Source organism: Natrix helvetica (assembly GCF_964273705.1).
Source record: "Natrix helvetica genome assembly, chromosome: 1".
In the NCBI taxonomy this organism is placed as follows: Eukaryota; Metazoa; Chordata; class Lepidosauria; order Squamata; family Natricidae; genus Natrix; species Natrix helvetica.
Window position 1 is genome coordinate 344,569,409 of NC_138548.1, and position 25,175 is coordinate 344,594,583.

General features: G+C 47.1%; 1 protein-coding gene and 1 long non-coding RNA gene across 2 annotated transcripts; both read right to left on the minus strand.

Moving 5' to 3' along the window:
- Positions 1-1,706: 1,706 nt before the first annotated feature.
- On the minus strand, positions 1,707-23,776 carry LOC309383560. The gene is made up of 3 exons (XR_014173871.1): positions 23,618-23,776; positions 8,236-8,399; positions 1,707-2,005 (listed from the first exon to the last, which is right to left on the minus strand). It is a non-coding gene; the product is annotated as an uncharacterized lncRNA (long non-coding RNA).
- Positions 20,287-22,797, minus strand: LOC309384201 (acetylcholinesterase-like; the record flags this gene model as incomplete). Its single annotated transcript, XM_081937429.1, has 3 exons — positions 20,287-20,305; positions 21,115-22,639; positions 22,782-22,797. 3 exons carry the CDS (start codon positions 22,795-22,797, stop codon positions 20,287-20,289), a joined length of 1,560 nt encoding a protein of 519 aa, XP_081793555.1.
- Positions 23,777-25,175: the final 1,399 nt, after the last annotated feature.

Genomic DNA, 25,175 nt, shown 5'->3' on the forward strand with positions numbered 1-25,175 from the left:
CTCACACGGCTTGCCCGACATCCTAGTCTCTGACAATGGGCCCCAATTCACGGCCATGCAATTTGAGCTCTTCTTAGCAGCACAGGGAATCAGACATGCCCTGGTCATGCCATTGGCAAACACGGGTTGACCATTACCTGCTAATTCAACACATCACGTCAAGTGCCACTACAGGGAGAAGCCCCTCCGAGCTTCTCATGGGTCGCCGGCTAAGGCCCCACTTAGACTGGCTACACCCAAACTATTCTGCCGCATCGCCCCCAGATTTCACAAGCAAAATTTGGAACTTTAGCATAGGGGATTCAGTTTACGCCCACAACTACGCTGGGGGAACTCTGTGGATTCCTGCCACAGTGATAGGCATCACCGGGCCTCGTTCTTATCTCATAGAGCTCGAGGATGGTAGGATGTGGAGGAGGCATATTGACCAACTCCATGGCCGCCTCTCCAACTCCACGCTTAGACAACCAGAGGTAACTCCTGCACGAGTTAGCCAAAGCCCTACCCAAATGGAGCAAACACTCACTCCTTCCACAGCCAGCTCAAGCCCGAGGGTACCGGGAAAGCTGTCCGAAGAACACCCTCCGACTGAACTGCGCAGGTCTGGGAGAGCTACCAAAAAGCCCGCCTACCTGTGTGACTACGTTACCAGTAGGATTATTCCATCTAAGAGGGGAGGGGTTTTAGATACTTGCTACAGTTATAATGGTTTCCACCAAGGTCCTCTGTTCCCACTGGAACTGAGGTTTAATCTCATTGGTCGAAGAATGTGACAGCACCCTATAAAAGGGCTGCCGTCAGACTCAACCTTCGCTGGATTGTTCATACTTGTTGTGTTATAATAAAGAGCTGTTATTACCATTAGCCTGTGTGTGCCTATCCATTACCCGATCCAACAGTTTCAATTATTGAAGATAAACATATTTTTATATTTTTAAACATTGCTACATGGGACTTCTCTAGCCTCTTGGAGTGGTATGTTCAGCCTGTTCCTTGGATTTTTATAACAGTTGTTTCTTTTATATTTGACATTATCTATCGAATCCAGATCTAAAGCACAAAGAGTGGAAATGCGTCTTTCTAAATGTTTCAAGAGAAACATTGGAAGTTTGGGATGGGGAAAGGTGATGAAGGTGGATTAAGGAAGTAATTACTATGGGGAAATTGTTAAATATGTAAAAAAAAGGGAGTAAAGACTCACCCATTGGTCCAATTTCCAGGCAGGAAATTGGGGGAATGTCAGTGGCTAAACTGCCCGGATAGATCCCTTTAAAAGAAGGAGCTGCTGGGAAGTAGATACGTTTTTCTTTACCCGGTCCGAATAAAGAACTGTTTTCACCACCGACTCGTGGTGCCTCTTCCCTCAATCCACTCTCTAACAGAAATCTTTGATGAGTCCAACTATTACCAGTAGTCCAACTTCCACTGATTGGGCAACAGGTGTGTCTTCCTTTCCAAATCAGGACACTTGGATCCAAGTAACTGCTAGTATCTGGGATCGAGACTTGTTTTTATAGCACATGAGAAAACATCTTTAATTAGATGGCTCATATGCTAATTTAGACATCCTGCCTAAACTGATTTCTCCATATTAAGATATATTAAAAATAAATTGGATTGCACTACCCAGAGTACCAAATCTGCCCATTTATTAGATTTAAGGAGCTTAGTCCTGTGAAAAAACACATTTGTATCATTAGATAATGATTTGGCAGTCAGAATTCCTAATTGCTTTATTTTATTTTTTGATACTGCATCAAGTTCAAACATTGTTGTGAGGATAACATGATTTATATCCAAAGAATTGAGATAACATTTATTAAGAGGTAACAAATAATTTCCAACACTTTATTATTTTTACAGCAAAGATTATGTAGGTTTTTGTTGGCTCCTTATTCCTCTTCCAAGTTCCCACCAGTCTTTGAAAAGACAATGGATCCTTCTGCTTCTCTGGCACAGCTTGTCATCATTTCCTCAGGCTTTTAAGAAGAGTCTTCATTGGTTCCTGGGAGAAATAAAGAAACACATAAATGCTATTCTAAAAGCCAACAAAACTGTAGCTAAGGTAAGTCTTCAAATGGTGCCCTTAAGATATGACTGATTATTATGATTATGATGGTTGTTGTTGTTATCTATACCTTAGCAACTACGAAGGCATACATAGAGCTCTCCTAAGATGAAGCTAGAGACCTAACTTTTGGGATGTCATGGAAGATTCTTGCACTACAAAATTCATCACAAGCATTACAAAATTGCCCAGTAGAAAACAAAATAAGTATGGTTTTTTTTTCAGCCGCAGTAAAAACTGGCTGAAAATAAAAAACAAGATTTTTAGAGGTAGCTCTGTGAGTGAGGTGGATGGTCTCTAAATTTGATCTATAATAAATAAATAAATATCAATACAATTTTTAGAAATACCTTTATCATCAGTCACTGCTCCCTCCTGTTGGAAGAAATATCCATCTGGTTCACTTCCAAGCAGGGAGAAAGACACTGGAAACATGGAGGCTGATTGGAAAGATGGTTTAATGGAGCAGAACCATCAAGCACATGATCCTGGTGCAGCTGACCACATGGCGTTGAGAGAAAGAGAGGTAGACAGGAGGGGATTCAGCTGGTTCGGGCCGGTTCGGGTGAACCAGAATTTAATTTTACATCCAGTTCAGTGAACCGGTAGTTCCGATGACCAGCTGGCCCCACCTCACATTGCCCCTCCCCTCCCAGGAGTCCCCACACGCCCCATTCTGGCTCCCAGGTACACGCATGGAGACCTCCTGGGAGTGAAAATGGGCCATGGGGGGTGCGCTGCCCCCCCCATGCCCCATTGTGACCATAGGAGGCCTCTCTGCAGCCTCCTGTGAGCAAAAACGGGCTGCAGTGGGACTGCGCTGCCCATACCCATGGCCCATATTTGCTCCCAGGAGGCTACAGGGAGGCCTCCAAGGACCAAAATGGGGCATGGGGGGCAGCGCACGCCCTTAACCTATTTTTTCCCGGGGGGGGGGGTCAGGAGGCCAAGTGCTGCCTGTCAACCTCCTGGCCGTGCCCACAATGGCTACGCCCATCCGGCCAGTCATTAGGGCAGAGAACCAGTTGCTAAATTAGTTGAATCCCACCACTGGAGGTATATATACCTTCTCTTGGGCTTTGCATTTGAACTTCCTGTTCCTGTGCAAGAGTATGCATTCCATTGGTTATTGTCAGACTCCCGTGGGGCTATGCGGGGATCATAGTTGGAGTTGTCTAAGCTCCCAAGTTTGGTTCAAGCTTGCTGGATGTTGATGTAATGAAATCTTGTGTTCTGAAAGGGTGTTGGGCAATGCCTATTGTGTCTTAATGACTTGGTCTTGGTTTGGATCTTATTATTATTATTATTATTTCTTAGATTTTTAGACCGCCCCTCTCCCAGAAAGGGACTCGGGGCGGTGTACAGTCAATACAAATAAAATCAGTCATAATAATAAAATACATTTAAGATACATTTGGAGGGGGAGATAGGCTGTACTAAGAAATAAATATATTCTAATCCTAAAAACATCCCAATTAAAACCCCAAACCCAATTAAAATAAAATAAATCCCCGGGAGGTAAAACTAAGAAAGTGCCAGGCCAGCTGATTGAAATAGGTGAGTCTTTAACTTTTGCCGGAAGGAACGGAGGTCGGTGGTAGTTCGAATGTCTGGGGGGAGGTCATTCCAGAGGGTTGGGCCCATCACAGAGAAGGATCTACTCCTAGGTGTCGCCCGCTGGCATTGCCTAGCAGACGGCACCAGGAGGAGCCCCTCCCTGTGTGAGCGGATAGGTCGCAGGGACGTGTGTGGTAGGATGCGATCCTGCAGATAACTAGGTCCTATGCCATGGAGCGCTTTAAAGATGGTGATCAATACCTTGAAACGCACCCGAAAGGCCACAGGTAGCCAGTGCAGCTCGCGCAGGAGAGGTGTTACGTGGGAGTAACGTGTACTTCCCATAATAACCCGCGCGGCTGCGTTCTGAACTAGCTGCAGTCTCCGGATGCGTCCCAAGGGAAGCCCCATGTAGAGGGCATTGCAGTAGTCCAGGCGAGACGTCACCAGCGCATGAGTGACCGTGCGCAGGGCACTCCGGTCCAGTAGGGGGCGCAATTGGCGCACCAGGCGGACCTGGTGGAACGCCCCCCTTGCCACGGCTGCCACATGGTCCTCCATTGACAGCCGGGCATCGAGGAGGACGCCCAAATTGCGCGCCCGCTCCACGGGGGACAGTTGTTCGCCCCCTATGGCCAGCAATGGAGTCAGCTGGCTGAACCGAGGTGCCGGTACCCACAGCCACTCGGTCTTGGAGGGGTTGAGTTTGAGTCTGTTGTCCCCCATCCAGACCCCGACGGCTTCCAAACACCGGGACATCACTTCGACAGCCTCGTTGGGGTGGTTTGGGGTTGAAATGTACAGCTGAGTATCATCAGCGTAAAGATGGTACTCAACCCCAAAACCACGGATGATCTCACCCAGCGGCTTCACATATGCGTTGAACAGGAGAGGCGAGAGGACCGACCCCTGTGGCACCCCACAAGTGAGTGGCCTCAGGGACGACCTCTGCCCCCCTGTCAACACACATTGCTTCCGGTCGGAGAGGTAGGAGCCGAACCACCGCAAAACGGTGCCTCCGACTCCCATCCCCTCCAACCGGCGCAATAGGATACCATGGTCGATGGTATCAAAAGCCGCCGAGAGGTCTAATAGGACCAGGATAGAGGAACAACCCCTATCTCTGGCCCTCCAGAGATCATCAACCAACTCGACCAAGGCTGTCTCAGTGCTGTGCCCGGGTCGGAAGCCGGACTGGCGTGGGTCTAGATAGTCGGATTCGTCTAGGTGTCATGGAAATTGCTGCGCCACCACATTCTCAACAACCTTCGCCAAGAAGGGGAGGTTGGAGACTGGACGATAATTAGCTAGCTCCATTGGGTCGAGCGAAGGTCTCTTGAGCAAGGGTCTCACCACCGCCTCTTTCAAGGCAGTTGGTAAGTATCCCTCACCCAATGAGGCGTTCACCAGGCCCAGGAGCCAGCCTCGTGTCACCTCCCAGGCTGCCAGTACCAGCCAGGAGGGGCACGGGTCCGTTAAACATGTGGTGGGTCGCAGCCGTCCACGCAACCTGTCCAAATCCTCGGGGGCAACAGAGTCAAACTCCTCCCAGAATGGTCTCTCAAGACTCGCTGTTGGCGGCTCGTCTGGTCCACTGACGGAGGTCCACCCGCTCCGGATCTGATCGATTTTGTCCTGAAGATATTCCCCAAACTCCTCTGCTCTACCCTGTAAGGGTGTCTCCCGCGCCCCCTGCGATAAAAGGGAGCGGGTCACCCTAAACAGGGCGGCAGGGCGGTTATCCGCAGACGCAATAAAAGCAGCACAATGTCTACGTTTGGCCGCTCTTATTGCCACAAGGTAAGTCCGCAAATAGGCTCTTACCTGTGTTCGGTCAGATTCGGAGCGTGAGGACCTCCACCTGCTCTCTAGACGTCTCCTGTGGCGCTTCATCACCCTAAGCTCCTCAGTAAACCAAGGAGCCCGGGTGGGTCGATGCCGCAGGAGAGGTCGCAAAGGCGCAACCCGGTCCAAGGCCCCAGTCGTCGCCCTATTCCAGGAAGTCACTAGGTCCTCGGAGCGGGAGCGGGACAAGGCTACAGGTATTGGCCCAAGCTCCGTCTGGAATCTATCAGATTCCATCAGGTGCCTGGGGCGGTACCAGTTTATAGAGTCTGGTTCCGCCTCCTCGCGGTGGGGGATAGCGCCAGGGAAGTCCAGCCGGAGGGATGAGTGGTCTGACCATGACAGGGGCGTGATGACTAAATCCCCTATTCCCAGATCACTCGTCCACTGTTCAGATACAAAAATGAGGTCCAGTGTGTGGCCCCCTTCGTGAGTGGGGCCCTGCACTAATTGGGTCAGGTCCATGGCCGTCATGGAAGCCATGAACTCCCAAGCCACCTCGGAAGCCGCTCCCGTTGAAGGCAAGTTGAAGTCCCCCATGACCAAAAGTCTGGGAGTCTCAACTGCCGTCGCTGAGATTAGCTCGAGGAGCTCGGGCAGGGCTGCTGATGCATAGCGAGGAGCCAAGTATACAATCAGCAAGCCCCACTGCCTCCCTGGGCCCCAGTTCACACCAAGGGACTCACACCCAGGTATCTGAGGGACAGTGAACTCCCTCGGCTCTAAACATTCCCGCATAACCACCGCCACCCCACCACCCTTACCCAGGGCCCGAGGCTGATGGAATGCACGGAAACCCGGTGGGCACATTTCCACGAGGGGTAAACCACCCTCGTGGCCCAGCCAGGTCTCCGTTATCCCTGCAAGGTCTAGCTCCCCCTCTGAGATCAACTCATTAATGAGGGGGGCCTTGTTGGTGACAGACCTTGCATTGCAAAGCATCAGCCGCAGGCCCTGGCTCTGTAGCACCTGTCCACCTAGACTGCAGGGGTTGGTACAAGCGACCGGGCGTAACCAGCAGCCGCGGTCTCCCAACCGACCTTGGGATCTTATCCTGTCCTCGCATCCCCTCCTCCCCGCGACTGTTGTAATAGGACAACCCTCTGCTTTAGTGACCTTTATATTCCCCCCCTCCACCGCATCCCCGTCCTTCCTGGACTCACCTGTCTGTCCGGCGCTGGCTCTCCTCCCGGTCTGATTAGCCCTCCCCCCCCACCCTGGAACCCCCTAAAAAAGATAAAAAACATTTTACTAAAAATCCCCTTAGCTTCCGGTTCCTGCACCTCTCGGGGTCCACGAACCCGTCCTCGAGGCGGGCCCTTGAAAGAGCCAAGGGCCAAGCCTGCGAGAGAGGGGCCTCCCGCAGGCGGAGCAAGTCTAACCTCGAATAAGTTATTATCGACAAAATTCCAGTAGGGGCTAAGGTGCTGTAGATTGTAAAAAAGTCAGTATAGGGGGGAGGTAGAAGGCATTAGTCCCATAAGTCAATGTCAATGTGGGGGGTAAGAGGCATTGTCCTGGATAATTCTTCAGTAATGAGTGGGGGGGGGGAGTAGATGTCTAGATGATAAGATTGGACGGATGTGGCAATGATGGTAGAAATGGTAGAAAAGATGGTAGAAAAAATGGGTGATAGCCCCAGCTGTAAAGTTGGTGATAACCCTCCATGGTCTTAGGTGGTCCTAGGTGGGGATAAGCTCAGGAACAGAGATTCAGGGTCCTTGGTGGGTGGGGGGGGCAGTCTTGGCTCCAAATAACCATACTCCTAGGCAGCCTTCCAGCCTCTCCATGGTCATAGGCCCGGTCCATGGCCCTAGGCCAGATCTTCCAGAGGCCTCAGATGATCCAGGCCCCCTCAACCACCATAACCACCATCCTCTCCCACTCTGTCCTGGCTCCCACCTAAAGGGTCCAGTAGTCCAGGCTCTCACCCAGTGCTCACCCAGCGTTCCAATGTTCCAAGCGTTGGTCTTCCGGTGTCTTCCCAACAGCGCCGGCCTCCAGGAGTCACCGGGAGCCGCCAGAGGATGATAAAAGCCTCAGCGAAAAGCCCTGGCAAGGCAAGGCCCTTGGCAGAGGCAAGGCAAGGCATTTTGCGAGCAGATCTTCTTTCAGCCTTTCCCAATTGGCTGCCTCGCCTCTCTGCCGGCCGCTCTGTCGCTCCGCTTGTCTCCTCCGCCGGCGCGCACGCCAAACGCTGAACGCTGTAACGTTGCCGCCATTCCTCTCCTGCTCGCACTCCCCAGCCTCTTCCTGCCTTGCGTCGATCTTCTGTGACCTCCCCTCGGTCACCGTGACCACCCTGGCGGACCAAAATGCGTCCGAAACCAGCCTGGGTGGTCGATGAATCCGACTCTCGGCCCTCCGGTGGCATGAGGGCCGGGAACAGCACCCATTGCCCCGTTGGAGCTCTATGGCGTCTCCCGTCTATGCCCCGTTGGAGCTCTATGGCGTCTCCCGGAGCTCAAGAGGCGACCGCCATTGCCGGAAGCTCCTCCTCCTCCTTGAGTGAGGGCTAATCCTATCACCCTGAGGCTGAAGGTCTTTTGTCTTGTAGATAGGTTGGCCCAGTCTTTCTTAATGGGCACCAACTATCTGCTGGGGGCAGGGAGCTGAGCCTGACTTTCTGTCTCCCTTAAGATTTCGATTTCTCTTTTAGGGGAAATATAATAGTCTGCCTTTTTAAATATTTCTGAAAATATTTCATTCTTCTAGGAGGGGTGACTTCCCTCACTTCCAAAGACACGGCTTACGGCCGAACTTACATGGGTCTTCAGCCATTGAAAAATGGCTCTTTAAAAAACCACAGTGATGGACAAGCTCTTTCTCTGTTTCCTGGGATGACTCGGTATTAAGAACGAAGAAATTCTGCTTTGTGGCATTATAGAGCCGCCACTTATCCTTGGTGGCCCCCAACCCAGCAGGATTCCTATGGAGGAAGAAAAGGATACCGATTTTTCAAAAAGACAAGTCTTGATCTGAGAAACTGCACCCAAGAGAAACTCCCAAAGGGGACTCTGAGGTGGAGGTGGGGATGCCCTTGAGTGCCCCCTGCTGGTTGGAAACTTGGCAGCGAGGTTATTAAGGCTTCAAAACATACAGGTAGTCCTCAACTGATAACAGTTCATTTAATGACCGTTTGAAGTTACAACGGCATTGAAAAAAGTGACTTAAAGCCATTTTTCACAATTACTACCATTACAGCATCCCCATGGTCATGTGATTTACAGTCAGAGGTTTGACAACTGACTCACATTTATAGCAATATAGCACTTAGACTTCATAGTACTTTTGCAGCCCTCTCTAAGCAGTTTACAGAGTCAACATATTGCCCCCCAACAATCTGGGTCCTCACTTTACCCATCTCGGAAGGGTGGAAGGCTGAGTCAACCTTGGTGGGATTTGAACTGCTAAACTAGCTAGCATTCAGCTGAAGTAGCCTGCAGTATTGCACTCTAACCACTGCGCCACCTCAGCTCTGGTTGCAGCGTCCCAGGGTTGTGTGAACTCATTTTGCAACCTTCTGACAAGCAAAGTTAGTGGCGAAACCAGATTCACTTAACAAACGTGTCACTAACTTAACAACTGCAGTGATTCAACTTAACAAATGGGGCAAAGCGCATTTAACAAATTTCTGACTTAGCTACAGAAATGCTGGCCTCAATTGTGGTCTTACGTTGAGGACTACCTGCAATAAGAAAGGATCCAAGGGTCCAACCAGCAGGAGACTCTAAAGTTCTTTCCCATCCCTCCCTCTGGTCCATGATCAGTTTAGTTTTGCTGGTTGCACAGAACCAAATTTGAAGAAAAACGTTATTTTGCTACTTTTATCAAACCAGTTGCTGTACAGATCTGCAACTAGTAGGAGTTATATAGTAAGATAACTACAAATATGAGTAGTCCTCAATTTACAACAGGTTGCTTAATGACTGTTGGAAATTATGGGGTTATTTTCCAGAGCAACTTACAAACCATTTTCAGAGTTACGCTGACACCACACACACACACACACACATGCTCCGTGTGGTCATATGATCATATATTTGGTACTTGACAACCTTTACCCACCATTTACAATTTCCCATAGTCGTGTGAATGTGGTTTGCAATGTTTTTGTCAATTTCTGGCATTGACTTCCAGTTTCTGACAAAAAAATTACCATTGGGGAAAATGGATTCACTTAACACTGGCTTATCATCATAAAAAAAACCAGTCGTAACTTCAAATCCAGTCATATGATGCTTTAACTTAAAACCACAACAACTTATGACCGTAAGTCCAAGGTCAAGGATTACCTGCTAGCGTACTGTTAAAAACTAAAACTCAATGGGCTGGAATATCAGCATCTGGAGCAGTCAGCAACTTTCAAAACATGTGGACTTCAACTCCCAGAATTAGCATGCTGGCTAAGACAATTCTGAGAGTTGAATTCCACATGTTTTAAAGTTGCTGAGGTTGAGAAAATCTCCCTGGAAGCTTGTCAGACCTGGAAGCCATTTTCTCCTTTTTGGATTTCAGGCCTGCCACACTTTCTACTCTGGGAAAATGGGAAGGGGGATTATACAGAGTTGGGTGATGTGTAGCCATAACAACATTCTTTCTCTGAAAGTCAAGCTCGCTTTTGTCCCTGCACCTGGATGGATGTCGATGGGAGGAATCTTCCTTCGTAGCAAGGAAGGATTGGACCACGTGATGGACTTGTGGGTGTTGGAGCAGATTTTGAACTTTCAACTGGATAATAATAATAATAATAATAAATTTGGATTTATTAGCCGCTCCCTTTCCAAGTAGGACTCGGGGCGGCGTACAATGGAGCATATAACATGAAACATATATAACAACACCAAACGTACATACATACACAACACACATACATACACGGAGGAGGAAGCAAATTACATCAATAGACAGTTAAAAATCTGCTTTAAAATACCCCAATTGTAAAAACCCAATAAAATTAATATTTAAGAACAATTTAAAAACAGTTTGGAGGAATGGGAAAATTACGATTGCGATTGAGCCAGGCCGGATAATTGAAAGAGGTGGGTCTTCAGCTGTACACGGAAGGAGCGGAGATCGGAAATCATCCTGATGTCACGGGGGAGGTCATTCCATAGGGCTGGGCCCATCACAGAGAAGGCTCTGCTCCTGGGTGTCGCCCCCCGGCACTGTTTGGCGGACGGCACCCGGAGAAGTCCCTCTCTGTGTGAGCGAATTGGTCGTAGGGATGTGTGGGGCAGGATGCGATCCTGCATATAACTAGGCCCTGTGCCATGGAGCGCTTTAAAGATCATAATCAAAACCTTGAAACGCACTCGGTAGACCACAGGCAGCCAGTGCAGCTCGCGCAGGAGAGGTGTTACAGGGGAGTATCTAGTCCTCCCCATAATCACCCGCGCGGCCGCGTTCTGGACCAATTGTAGTCTCCGAGTGCATCTCAAGGGAAGCCCCATGTAGAGAGCATTGCAGTAATCCAGGCGAGACGTCACTAGCGCATGGGTGACTGTGCGTAGGGCATCCCGGTCCAATAAGGGGCGCAATTGGCGCATCAGGCGAACCTGATGGAACGCCCCCCTTGCCACGGCTGTTACATGGTTATCCATGGACAGCCGGGTATCCAGGAGGACGCCCAAATTGCGCACCTGTTCCATGGGGGCTAGTTGGACGCCCCCGATGGCCAGAGATGGAAGCACCTGGTTGAACCGGGAGGCCGGAAGCCACAGCCACTCCGTCTTGGAAGGGTTGAGTTTTAGTCGGTTGCCATCCATCCAGACCCGTACGGCCTCCAGACACCGGGACATCATTTCGACGGCCTCATTGGGGTGGTTCGGAGTGGATGGGAAAACCTGGAAGCTTTCAGATTTGGGTTTTCCCAGATGTGCCAACATGACATCTCTAATAAAGTAGAACTTTGAGGAAACTCAAGCCTTGCAGTCTCCTTTCATTGGGGGTGTTTTTTGAAACTCTGACAGCTTCTTTATTGTCTCCCTCACCTATACCAACAGTTTCCTTAAAGGGAAAGTTCATAATCAACCAATGGAACAGAAATTGTCTTCAGAAATTGTGGAAGCTTCACCACTGGAAGTTTTCAAGAAGGGCCTGGACTGCCATTTGTCAGAAATGATGTAGGGTCTCCTGCTTGGGCAGAGGGGGTTGGAGCAGGGGTGAAATTCAAAAAAATTTCCCTACTAGTTCTGTGGCCATGACTTAGTGGGCATGTCTTGGTGGGGGTCATGTGACTGAGTGGGCATGGACAACTTGATGTCACTCATGGCACTCACGGCACCACCCCACCAAGCCACGTCCACAGATCCAGCAGAAAAGTCCAGCCAAGTCTTCTAGCGTTCAACCAGGCTGCTTCTCACCTCCTTCTCATGTTTGCTTGGGCTGGCTGGTTGAAGCACCACTGCAGCCAAGGCTCCCATGCCAACATTGGTGATTCACAGCAAGCAGAACTTTAGATGGGCCATTCAAGCCGCCACTGCAGGGCAGCTGTCTGGCACAAAACCTCATAGTTTTTCTCCTCCTCAGTGTCATCCTCCCTGCTCAAGCAGTGGTGGGGCCCATGGGAATCATTCCTGCCCTGGCGCAGTGAATTCTGGAGGGCTGAATGAAGTTTTCAACTGAGCGAGGAAGCACTGCGGAGCCAGGCCCTTCATACTTGCACCCAGCCCACTGGAATTCCCTCCACTGGGGAAGGATTCAGGAATGATTCCCACAGATTCCGCTGCTGAGGAGGAGAAAAACCATGTGGGAGGTAGCTAGGCAAGAAGTGAAGGAAGACTCACCAGGCAGAGATCAGCTGGGCTACTTGGTCGAGGCAAGCGAAGGAACCAGGGAGCAGCAGCAGCTATGCCTCGGGTGTGAGTCTAGGCAGGCAAGGCACGAAGAGGAGTGAGTGGAAGAGGAGGGGCTAGTCAGTAGGATTTATCGGTTCTTCCAATTGCGCATAATTGCTGCCATTGGTTCTGTAGACCTGTCCGAACTGGCTGAATTGCACCCCTTGGTCGGAGTAGATGACCTACATGGTGCCTTCAAACTGAATCTCAATAATAAAACTTTTACAAATATGTGCTACATTCATAACATAGTTCAGATTCTAGCTTTTGACATACATTCTCAACCATAGCTGCCAAAGTTCAATATCTGGCTAGATGAAATCTCCTGCGTCTCCTCCTTGCTGAAACGAATCCAGCTCAGCTCTTCATACTCATGTCAGACTCCTGAAATCTGCCAATCCCAATCCACTCCCCCATTCCTCACAACCTGGACACCCTCCACCTTGTGAGTTTCCTCTTTTTTTTTTTTAAACAAAGTTTTATTGGTTTTTTAAAAAATAACAAGGAAAAAGGTAGTGGATAGGTTACAATTTTTGGCAGTTGCGATGTGCGGCAGGTGCCCCCTCCCTCCATACTCATAGTATACATTTATACAGAATTCATTACTAAATAGCAATATATAGTCAGCATATAAGTTCAATTAGTAATTTCGATCAATTTATGTCAAGCAGATTTTCATATTCATTTTTGTGATCTGAGTTTTCTCGGTATTGCCCCTTCTCCCCCCGCCAGCAGAGCTCCGGCCCCTCCAGTGTCCTGTATGTCTGTTGTGAGATCATCTGGTTTATCTAGGAGTGCTTTGTTTTTTTCCATAAAGGCCTGTGCCTCTATGGGTGTATTAATTCTGACTCTTGTGTCCTCCCAGAATATTAGCATACCTTCAGGCATCAGCCATCTGAACTACACCCCCTTCTGGTAAAGTTTCTTCGCTAATTGCGAATACTTTTTCCTTTTCTCCCTCACTTTCTTGGGGATCTGTTTCAGAATGGTTATTTCCCTATCTTGGTATTTCAAAGCTTGCCCCCTTTGTGCACTCAGAATTTCATCTCTTGTGGTTTTTCTGAGGAATTTAATGTGAACCTCCCTGGGTACATTGTGTGTTTTAGCATATGCTGAATTCACCCTGTAAACCAGATCTAATTCCCACCCCATCTGTTGTTTCTCTTTCTGAATGTATTCAGCCAAAATGTTTGTCATAATGTCCCTTATATCTTCATCATCTGTCTCTACCACATTTTGAAATCTAAGGTAAAAGGACATTCTCTCAAATTCTATTTTCATCTGTTGGGTCTCAAGTTCTTTGTTCCCTCTCTGCACCCCTTCCATCTCCCCCCTCGTCTCAGTTGTCCCCCCCCTCCAAAAAATCCAGTCTCTGTGAGTTTTTATTAATTTGGTCCTGATTCTCTTTAATTTCTTCTTTCATCTCTTTTATTGTCTTTTTATTTCCTCTTGTCCCTGTAGAATTTGTTGAAACATTTGTTGAAATTCAGTCTCTGTGGTTCTGGGTTGTATCAGGGCTGTTATCGTTGATTGTGTACTGGGACTAGACGTTGTAGATGTCGGGGCAGAGGCTTCCCAGGAGGTGGTTTTTTACGTGACATTGTTTGTGCAATAAAGAGTTCAGTCAATGCAGAGAGTGATCAGTCAGAGAGGTAGAACAGCCAAGAGAGTCCAGGAGATTAAAGGTCCAAGCAGAAGGTGATTTTTCTAATTACATTGGCAGTAGGGTAAAGTTTTTCACATCAGGGAGTCCAAAAAATAACAATCAACAAGAGATTTGTCTGAGTAGCACGGAGACAAAGACCGGAAGCCTGAAGTTTTAAAGGTGGAGTCAGTTTTCACAGTTCATAAAGACAACAGAAGTGTGCCATCTTGCCCTGCCAGCTTCGGGTTTAGAGGCATAACAAAGTTTTCAAAGTTTCCAGATCCTCATTGTATTATAAGATTAAATCCAAAATTCACTTTTAGTAAGAGTGTGACATCATTAGTTGGCTCTCTCCCTCCTCCTCCCCTTGGGCTGAGAGCAAAATTGTTTCCAGCCGCCTGTCCGAGGGGGGGAATCCCCCTCCCTCCAGCCGCGCTTCTCCGAGCCAAGCCGAAAAGAAGTTTTAAATAGCTGGCAATTTCTCCAAACTAACAAAGGGGATGGAAGGAAGTTTCCGCCTCACCGCACTGCAGCCGCGTCCTTCTGCTCGTTTATTCTTCCAGCAGCCTCGCAGCGAAGACGCCAGAGCGTCTCCCCATCATGCTCCCCGATGCCTGGGGCGATGCGGGGGGGCCCCCCAGCCGCCGCCAATCCAGGGGATCCCCCGCGGTGCCGCCCCTTCGGCAGGAGCCTCTACGGGGCATCCTGTGCCCCCCAAGGAGTGGGGAGCCCACCGGGAAAGCGCAGGGCGAGCAAAGCTTGCCCGTCACCGTCAGCCGCCGGAACCGGAAGCCTCCGTGAGTTTCCTCTTTATTACTTAACTCCCTTGCAAGCCTTTGTTCGTTCTTCTAATGGTACAGTAATGCTCTGTTCTTATTTCCCTTGTTGTGTATTGAGCATATATAGTTGTGTTAAGTCCTGCTAAAGTGAGACTAACCTTTATATGACCCCAACTGTTAATTCCAAATGTTTTGGAGAGAAGCTTGAACATTCATATTTGGCTGGACTTTTTTTTAAAGTATTATGATTGGTTAAGGCCCTGTATGCCCAGAGTGTAAAATTACAGGCTTTTGCCTGCTGTTCCTCAGTTCCAGTTTTTGAGTCAATAAATGCTGTTGTACTATGCTGGCCTGTTTCTTGCCTACTGAAGCCCACTACACAACAGTGGTGACAAAAGTGGGAGGCTGCAGAGGAGAGAGCTGCTGCTAATCAAGAGACTGAAATCACTGTGCGTCAGACCGGATAAGAACCCTGGTGGGACCATGCTCCCTATCCTGTCTGCCAGTAAGACACACTGGAGGCACAGACATACCTGAGGGGTTCGTTCCCAGAACTCCTAAGTGCAGCCCAGCTCCAACCACAGTAGTACAGGCATTAACCAGCACCATAGGGACCTTCTCAAAATGGCTAAATTGGGAAGACTCAACGAGTTTGATATTATTCACCCAGCACAGTGAAGCTTGTATGTCTCCTGAGTAGACAACTAACTCTGGGCTAACCAGGCCATGGACAACGGCCTGAAGGCAGCCAACCTTCTATGTGTCTGTGAACAGGCCACATTTCATATTGCTGAAAACCTGATAGCATCGGCAAGTGTAGAGACAGTGGCCTACACAGACCTCCCCAAAAAAAATTAAGGGAACATTTCGAGCCTAAACTCTCAACCATCGTGCGGCACCATGCATTCAAGCAATGTGAACAGAGATCCGGGAAATCTGCAGCAGAGTTTGTGGCAGTCCTTTGCCACGCACCGTGCCAATGTGAGTTCCCTGATCCGGAAGACTGTCTCAGTGACAGGATCGTTTGTGGCCTGCGTAACAGTGAACTACAACAGTGCCTATTCACCATGGAAAAACTGACTTTCCATGGCAAATAGGAAGGAAAGGAAGGAAATCATAGTGATAGGGCCATGAAGACTCTCCAGCCACCAAAAGCACACATCTTCCCCCCCAGCAATCCACCAAGAGACCGCTGAAAGCTTGAAGGAGGTCAGTGAGAGTGACGAAATTGACTTCTTGCGGAGAGAGACACCCAGCCATGCTCCACAGAGTGAGCAACTTCCCCACAGAGCTGCGCAAGCTGCAGGGGACAACATGAAGAGCAGAGTGCAGATTCTGCACAGCAGTATGCCATGCCTGTGGAAAACAAGGGCACTGTCACAGCGTTTATTTGGTTTGCTAGCTGTGCTGAGATTTATTGCGCATGCCACAGTCCTTATCTGACTAAGATTTACTGCGCATGCACTTTCACATTCCTTCTTCTTACTTTCACTCTTCTCTTGATCGACTGCCAAGTTAACTTGGCACGCAACTTTATCAAAATGTAATCTCTAGCTTTAGTAAGTTTTGTTTTTATTCATTTATTCATTTAATTACAATAAAATGTTTTTATTAGAATATACCTCGGGTTTATTTTGCTTATTCAAAAAGTATACTGCAAGGGAAGCCACGATCCTCACCTCGTAAATCACAATAGGTTTTAATTATTTCCCTCAACATGCTACCAGAGGTGGGTTATCTGATTTATGGTTTTCTCCTTGTTAGTTACTTTCAAGAGATAAACCTTTAGGCTAATTAGAGAGAAATGATTTTATATAGCGATTGAGGAATGCTTAAATCATTTTCTAACATGCCGAAGAAAAAAAAGAAACTGAAAGATTTCTCTTCAAGGCATTCAGATATTTTCACCCTCTCTGATGAAAAGTATTTTAGAAAGATTTACAACTCTTGATGTAACCGGACCAGGTGAAGAACCTGCTGTGGGAGAAAGATCTCAACAAGATGGGACTGCTCCAGGAGACGATAATCTACGACTGAAGACAGTAGAATATCTTCCTAATTATGCATGCTCCCAAACTCCTAGAGATTATGAAACACTCGGGGCTAAGCCAAAGCTCTAGCAGCCACAGCAATTTCACTCCCACACAGAAAGAGAAACTTGTAATTCTCCCCAGAGCTATGGAAAGCTATCGTGATCTGATATAGATCTTTGAACGAGAGATCTTTCAAGCCAAAATGGCTCTATGTTTGAGCCAGATAAGAGAGATTCTCCTGCTTTTCAAATGTCTGAGGACGCCATCTTGCCTTCTTCTTCACAGCCTAAAACACCCCCCCGGTGGATATTGTATCAGGCGAATCAGAACAGACACCTTTGTACATGTCACAAATGTCACATGATCTTCTTTGTTCTCCAACTGCTTATGCCAGGCAGGCAGAAATATTGCAGCCAAAAAGTGAAGCTGCACCGTCATCTTCTGGTGGAAATAATTTACTACAAAGAACCGATATGCATATTACACTACAGCAGCAGTTAAAAACACTACAGCAAACTTTGTCAAATATATCTGTAGTTCATTCAGATGCCCAGGCTACAATACAAGTGCCTCCACAGGCTCAATCTTCAGCGCCCCCTGGTGGTGCTGGTGTCTTCCTAGATGGAACACAACAATACTTAATGCAACAAAGGCAGATGCCTGCCCCCCAAGCAAGCCAAGTTAATATTGCTGCAGCTCCAGCTGTAACACAAGCTCCACAGGTTCAATTACAGCACCCCCTAGTGCAACAACAACCAGCATTTTTACCTGCACAGCAAGTTGTTCAAATGCACATTCCTCAGCAGGCATTCTCTGTCACTCCATTGACTGGTGAGTCAAAATTAAAAATGTCAGGACAGAATTATAAAGCCTGGGTCAGTGAGGTTGCAATTTTGCTTCGCAGAGAAGGTACCCATTGCATGGTGTTTAATCCTCCTGCCCAGCCATGGACTCCTGCAATAAGAGACTTGGAGACTAAGGCTTGCACAACATTATTGATGTTACTGAACTGCAGGTTGCTTTTCCGTCTGATGCAACAGCCCAACAAATTTGGGTCCAATTGGAAAATTGCTACAGGCCCGTTTCAATTGAATCTTCATGTTTGCTCATGTCTCAGTTCCATGGTTCGAGATTGAAACCTGATGAACAAATTGGAGGACATTTGACCAAACTGAAAGGAATGAGAAAAGAATTAAGAGAAAGAGGCCATTTTATCGATGATATTCAAATGATCAGCATTATCATTAACTCATTGAATTGTGAATGGAAAGATGCAATTGCAAAGATTAACCATGTGCCTTTTGCTCAATGCACAGTAGATAATGTCTGCAGACTCTTAATTGAAGAAGAAGCTCTCAAATTAGCCACACCATATTTGCAATGGCCACCTGCATCAAAAGTTCCAGCTAGACGTCACATACCAGCCCAGAGGAACAGACCCCAGAGGCAGAGGCAGAGGCGGAAGACAAGGTCATCGTGGTCCAAGGCATGATCCACAAACTCCACTCGCTACATTGGCCTTAACTTTGGACAGTGGCGCAGCTTTGCATGTCACCTACAGAAAGGAACTTTCCTCCGGGTGCCGTCCACTAAGCAATGCCAACGGGCGGCACCTAGGAGTAGAGCCTTCTCTGTGATGGGCCCAACCCTCTGGAATGACCTCCCCCCCGATATCAGAACCACCACCGACTTCCCCTCCTTTCGACGAAAACTGAAGACTCACCTGTTCCGTTTAGCCGGCCTGGACCATTCATATTATTGAGCATGCCACAGTCCTTATCTGACTAAGATTTACTGTGCATGCATTTTCACATTCCTTCTTCTTACTTTCACTCTTCTCTTGATCGACTGCCAAGTTAGCTTGGCACACAACTCATTTATTCATTTAATTACAATAAAATGTTTTTTATTAGAATATACCTTGGGTTTATTTTGCTTATTCAAAAAGTATACTGCAAGGGAAGCCACGATCCTCACCTCGTAAATCACAATAGGGTTTAATTATTTCCCTCAACAGGCACATTGCCAGAGTTTGCAGAGGTTGTCAGTGGGAAAAGGCCCCCAGGACAGAACAGAGTTGAATACTGCTCGGAAAGGCATAGCATCCAACACACAGGGGCCCAACGCCCCATCGAAGAAATAAGTCTCTAAATAAAACAACAAGGGATCCCATGCTCCATGGAGCAAGATACTGGACCGGCCACGTCCTTTATCACAACATTTGACCACATTTGCAAAAGTAGCCAACAGCAGGTCCCGCTCAAACCATCGAGTTTAGTGCTAATAGGCTTCCAGAATTGCCATGTTCCCGTAAGGGATGAGGCTACCATGAGAGTACAATTCAGAGAACCCAAGGGTCCCCTCAATGTAATGGTCATAGAGGGGCTGCACACCAGCGTCATAGGACTTAACTGGTTTCAGGTCCTGGGCATCAGGGTAACGGGCATCCATCAAACCCAAATAGTCAGTCTAGAAGTGGTATGCCAACAATACACTGATGTATTCAGCACTGAGCTGGGACAATACAAAGGGACACCCATTTCACTCAACCTCAATCCAGCAATAACTCCAATTCAATTAAAACTGCATAGGGTTCCCTTTGCATTGAAGGCTAAAATTGATGCAGAACTAGACAAGCTGGTGCAGCAGGGAGTGCTCCAACCTGTGGACTATAGTCATTGGGAGACTCCCATAGTGACCCCAGTTAAGCCTAATGGGGGCTTTCGCATCTGCACAGACTACAAGTGCACCATAAACAAGGCACTACAGCAGCTAGACCTCACCTAGGCTTACCATCAGCTACTAGTAGACTACGCTACCGCAGAAGCACAAACAATAGTCACATACAGAGGTGAATTCCAAGTATGCCGCTTGCAGTTTGTGGTAAGCATAGCACCAGGGTTGTTCCAAAGTATTATGGAACGAACAATGAAAAGCATTCCCGGTGACTGCCCATACTTTGGCAACATCCTGATCATGGAGGAATTAGTGGCAGTCCTGGCAGAAGATCTCCCCACAGTACTCCAATGTTTCTGCGAGGCAAGCCTAAAGCTCAAGTGGGAAAAGTGCCATATCAACATGTAAGCCAAAGAATTCCTGGGTTTCTGCATTGATGCTGCCGGAATCCACCCCTCTGAAGCAAAACTAAAGGCAATTCAGCAAGCCCCCACACCAAAATCCAAGGGGGAGATTCAAGGCTTGCTCAGTTTTTACCACTCTTTCTTACCGCATAAGGCTTCCCTGGCAGAACATCTACACCACCTACTGGACAAACAAGCACCCTGCGTCTGGTTGAGTACTCAAGACAAAGCATTCAAGGTGGTAAAATCATTGCTACAGAGACCCAGCCAGGCTCTGAGTTCCAGCAGTACGCTCCTTGAAAAAATGAACTGTCAGTCCACAAAGGATGTGTGCTACGGGGCAGCAGGGACATTATTCCACTCAGTCTTCACTCCAAGGTGCTGGATTCCCTACACGAGGGGCACCCAGGAATTGTTTGGATGAAGGGTTTAGCCAAGAGCTACTTGTGGTGGCCATTCCTGGACAAAGATATTGAGAATCAAGTAAGGAGCTGCCAGGCCTGCCAAGAAACCCTACTGGAGATGCCACAAGCACCAGTGCACGATGGGAGACAATGCAAACCACATGGTCTCCTCTGCACATTGACTTTCTAGGTCCCTTCCAGGAGCAGGTGTAGTGGACATTTATTCCAAGTGTTTGGAAGTGGCATCGGTCTCATCGATGAAACAACCAGGGTCATCTGAGAGTTGCGCCGGCTGTTCACCACACATAGTCTGTCAGATGTAATTGTGTCCGACAATGGCGCACAATTCATGGCAAAAGCGTTTCAGTCATTCCTCAATGCCAACATGATTCAGCATATAACATCCATTCCATTTCACCCAGTGACCAACAGTCAGGCTGAACAAGTGATCAGAACCACTAAGGAGGCGCTCAGGCAGTTGACGACTCGGGACTAGAATCACCACCTGGTGAACTTCCTCCTGTGCCAACACATGACTCCCAGTACAACAACAGGTCACAGACCAGCGGAACTCAGGTGGCGCCACCAGCTCACAATGAAGCTCAACTGACTTCACCCAGACAGAGTAGCAATTGAGACGGCTCAGCCTAATACCCCCTCCCCCCAGGAAATGACAGCTGGGTGACTTGGTCTGGGCTGAAACAGAAAAACTACTTACATTAACATAATCTACAAACATAGACAAATGAACAGTGTGAATTTCTTTATGGCTGCATTACTTTAGATATAAAGTGCATTTGTCGAATGGAAAGGCTTTCTTTGGATTTAGAATACAAATTTATAGAAATAAAGTGAACCACTTACCCAGTTCTGGCAAACTCTGCCCAGTAGTGCATCATCTTACGGTTCAGTCTGGCTTCAGCCTCTGTGCAGGTTTGATTAAAGGGCTGCACTGAGTCAAGGGTTCCAAAAATGTAAGGAATCTCAGCATTATGAACTGCCTCAATCCATTGAGACCAAATTGACCATGAAGGGCGATGGGCGAATAAATAGGCATATACCGGACTCCCAGTTTTCCTGAAATTTCTTGCTTCCTCAATCACTGGGCATGCAATGATCCATTCTGTAAAGAACTGGGAGAGAGCAGAGCGGTATTGTGCTGGGCCATGATGTCCTTCACTGTACCTCAGTGCAATAGTCTGAACAAAATCTTCAGTTTCATTTGGCATCCACTGTTTTATCCTTTCCAGAAGCTGCTCCTGATTGATGAGACTTTCAGTGTCGAAAATGTTAATAAGGGAGACAAGCAGGGCTGCTTCATCAGAGGTTGTTCCAATGAGAACAGGTTTGACCTGAATTTGCCCCTCCTCCATAAGCTTTTCTGGATCACCAAGCAAAAAATCCCCATCTATGGTTGGCCTGAAACAAAAATTTGGAATGCTCCTACCTTCCTCCAACAGAGATATTTCGTGCTGAATTAATTCAGAAATATCTTTTGATTGCAAACAATGCACTATGCTGGTAATATTTTCTTCTAAGCAACCTAGTAGATAAGCAAATTCCAGTGAGTTTTCTTTGGTCTCCGCAGGAGTCTTCCAAGCCCAAAAGGCATTGGCTGTTCCGCTCTGGATCACCGCTTGGGCAAAAAGGTCCTGGCTTTTTGGTGTGAGAAGATGGAAATTCACACAAGATGCTCCAACATTCTGGCCCAAAATGGTCACCCGAGAAGGATTTCCCCCAAAGGCAGCTGCATTCTCTTTTATCCACTTCAGGGCCAGCTGTTGGTCCCATAAGCCTAGGTTCCCTGTTGCAACTGGTGGCAAATACAGAAAGCCCAGGGCTCCCAAGCGATAATTGATGGTGACCACAATGACGTTCTCAGTGGCAGCCAAGGATGCCCCATTGTACATATCCAGAGAAGACGCGCCCATTAAATATCCCCCTCCATGTATCCAGACCAAAACAGGCACTGGTGAAGTAGGCTGTGGGTGTGGCACCCAATTGTTGAGGGAAAGGCAATCTTCTGACACTGGTGTTTTAGGAAAAAATATAACTGCTTCAGGGATATCCCGGGAAATATGTTGAGGACAGGAATTGCCAAAATTGGTGGCTTCCAATGTTTGACTCCATGGCTGATGTGGAAGAGGTTTCTGGAGACGCAACTTCCCCAGGGGAGGCTCAGCATAAGGAATGCCTAGATAGGCTGTCACAGATCCAGGGCCAGCCAGGAACTGCTTGCCCTTAATAGGGCCACTGCTGGTTATGACCACTGTGTTTCCATTAGACGCAGAACTGGAGGCTAATGGAAAGGGAAGGAGGAGGAGGAGGCAGCACAAGAGAGATGGGCATAGCAGACAAGGTATTGCAACAGTAGGATGAGTCGGTGGACCTGGAAAAAATTGGAACCAATATGAGATTATTCCTCTTACTGCATAAGCCCACCTAATGCCAATTCATGATTACTTTATTGTGATGGTGGAGCTCCCTTTTTGCTGAGGACACCAATGGCGAGCAAGGAATGACTTAGTCACCTTTGCCCTTCTCCATAATGTATCTCCCAGGTTCCAGAAGAACAGCTTAGAACTCCCAGTTACCAATCCTGTTGCTCAGCAAATAGACAGTTTTGACCCAGAATTGCTAGTAGATAACAGAAGAACAAAGTTGGAAGGGACCTTGGCAATCTTCTAGTCCAGGGGTGTCAAACTCAATTTCATTGAGGGCTGCATCAGGGCTGTGGTTGACCTTGGGGTAGTTGATTTCAGCCTCTTCCCTCTTGATCTGCTCAACCACTGAAAAGTGAATTAGATTTGGGCCTCTTCCCTCTTGCATTAGCCTACAGTATAGGTAGTTCTTGACCTATGGCCACAATTAGATAATCCAGAATTTCTGTTGCTAAGCAAGACAGCTGTCAAGTCAGTTTTGCTCCATTGTGCAACCTTTCTTGCCACAGTTGTTAAGTCAATCACTTGAGCCGTTAAGTTAGTAACACAGTTGTTAAATGAACCTGACTTCCCCATGGCCTTGCTTGTCAGAAGGTCGCAAAAGGGGATCACATGACCCCGGGACATTGCAACTGTCATAAATACATGACAGTTGCCAAGTGTCCGAATTTTAATCACACAAGCGTGGGAACACTGCAATGGTCATAAGCTGCTTGGAATCACTAAGGGTGGATTGGATGGTCATATAAAATGTCTTAAATAAATAAATAGGTTTATTATGGCTGAAGAGGTTGTTGCCTCTTTATGCATGTCTAGCCCGAAATATGATTAAGTGGCCAGAAAAACAAAAAATTCTAGTCTTTTTCCAAAAATCATCATCCGGTTCTCTGGGAAGAAAAGTATTTTTAAAACTTCCAGAGACTTACCCTCTTATCAGATGTAAAGCGACTACATGTAAATATCAGCCTCAGCTCATTCCAAAGAAGAAAGCAGTTTCAGAGATGATCAGACTTTATCCTGCTATCATACAAATAATGATCATGAAAAGATAAACTTTATATATTGCAGGCAGGTGCATTGACCAATTAGATTTTGCCTATAAAGGGGGAGGAAGCAGTTTCAGAGATGATCAGACTTTATCCTGCTATCATACAAATAATGATCATGAAAAGATAAACTTTATATATTGCAGGCAGGTGCATTGACCAATTAGATTTTGCCTATAAAGGGGGAGGAAGCAGTTTCAGAGATGATCAGACTTTATCCTGCTATCGTACAAATAACGATCATGAAAAGATAAACTTTATATATTGCAGGCAGGTGCATTGACCAATTAGATTTTGCCTATAAAGGGGGAGGAAGCAGTTTCAGAGATGATCAGACTTTATCCTGCTATCGTACAAATAACGATCATGAAAAGATAAACTTTTTATATTGCAGGCAGGTGCATTGACCAATTAGATTTTGCCTATAAAGGGGGAGGAAACAGCAAATATTGGCAAAAGGCTCCAAAATCAAACAGCTGGAAAAGTATAACACTTCAATCAAAGGGGGTACAGAGGACAGTCACTATCTCTGGTGTGCAACATGCAGCCTTGAAAAGAGCCATTACAACATCTGCCCAGATTTCAAAACAATTAACGAACCCGAAAGCGAATAACAAATACCTGAGGTGATCCTAAACTGGTTCTGATCAGATTCTGATGAGATTCAGTTTTCTTGCTTCCTGCTGGGAATTGTTCCAGTTGAGAAAGAAGAACCAAGAGCCAAGTTTGTCATATAATTTCATAGAACCTTTTCATAGAATCACAGGGCTGGGAGGGACCGTGGAGGTGTTCTGGTTAAACCCCCCACAAGCATGGTACCCTATACCAAGAGTGTCAAACTCAGTTTCATTGAATGTCATGTAGGAAGTTATCACCCAGCCCTCTCCCAGAAAAATAAAATATCCTAGGAAATATTGAAAAGGCAGAATATTACATTTCCCTGGATGTGAAAAGGAAGAAACATGTTTTAAAAACAGAGTAGCTCCCTGCAGTTTTCTGCCCCCACCCACTTTGTCAATGGGCCATTTGGATGCCCAAGCCAGTCCCTTTACATAAAAAATAGTTCTCCCCTTCAGCTCCAGGGTGATGGGATTAAGGCACCAATAACCATAATACACATCTTTTTATTAAATTACTAGCTGTACCCGGCCACGCGTTGCTGTGGCCCAGTCTGGTTAAATGGAAAAGAAAGAAAAGAGAAAGCACAAGTTTCTAATATGTTTAATTTCACAATGCTTCTGGGTATACAATGGTTTTTTTTTTGTAAAAAGTTTTATTGGTTTTAAAAACATTTATAGGAAAAAGGTAATAGGGTACATAGAAAATTTTAGTAGCTTCCATGTTGGGAGTAGAAATCCCCCCCAATCTCACACTTTTACAATTTTAAAAGTAACATGTAAATGATAGCATAAACAGAATTCTTACTTTATGTCAACAA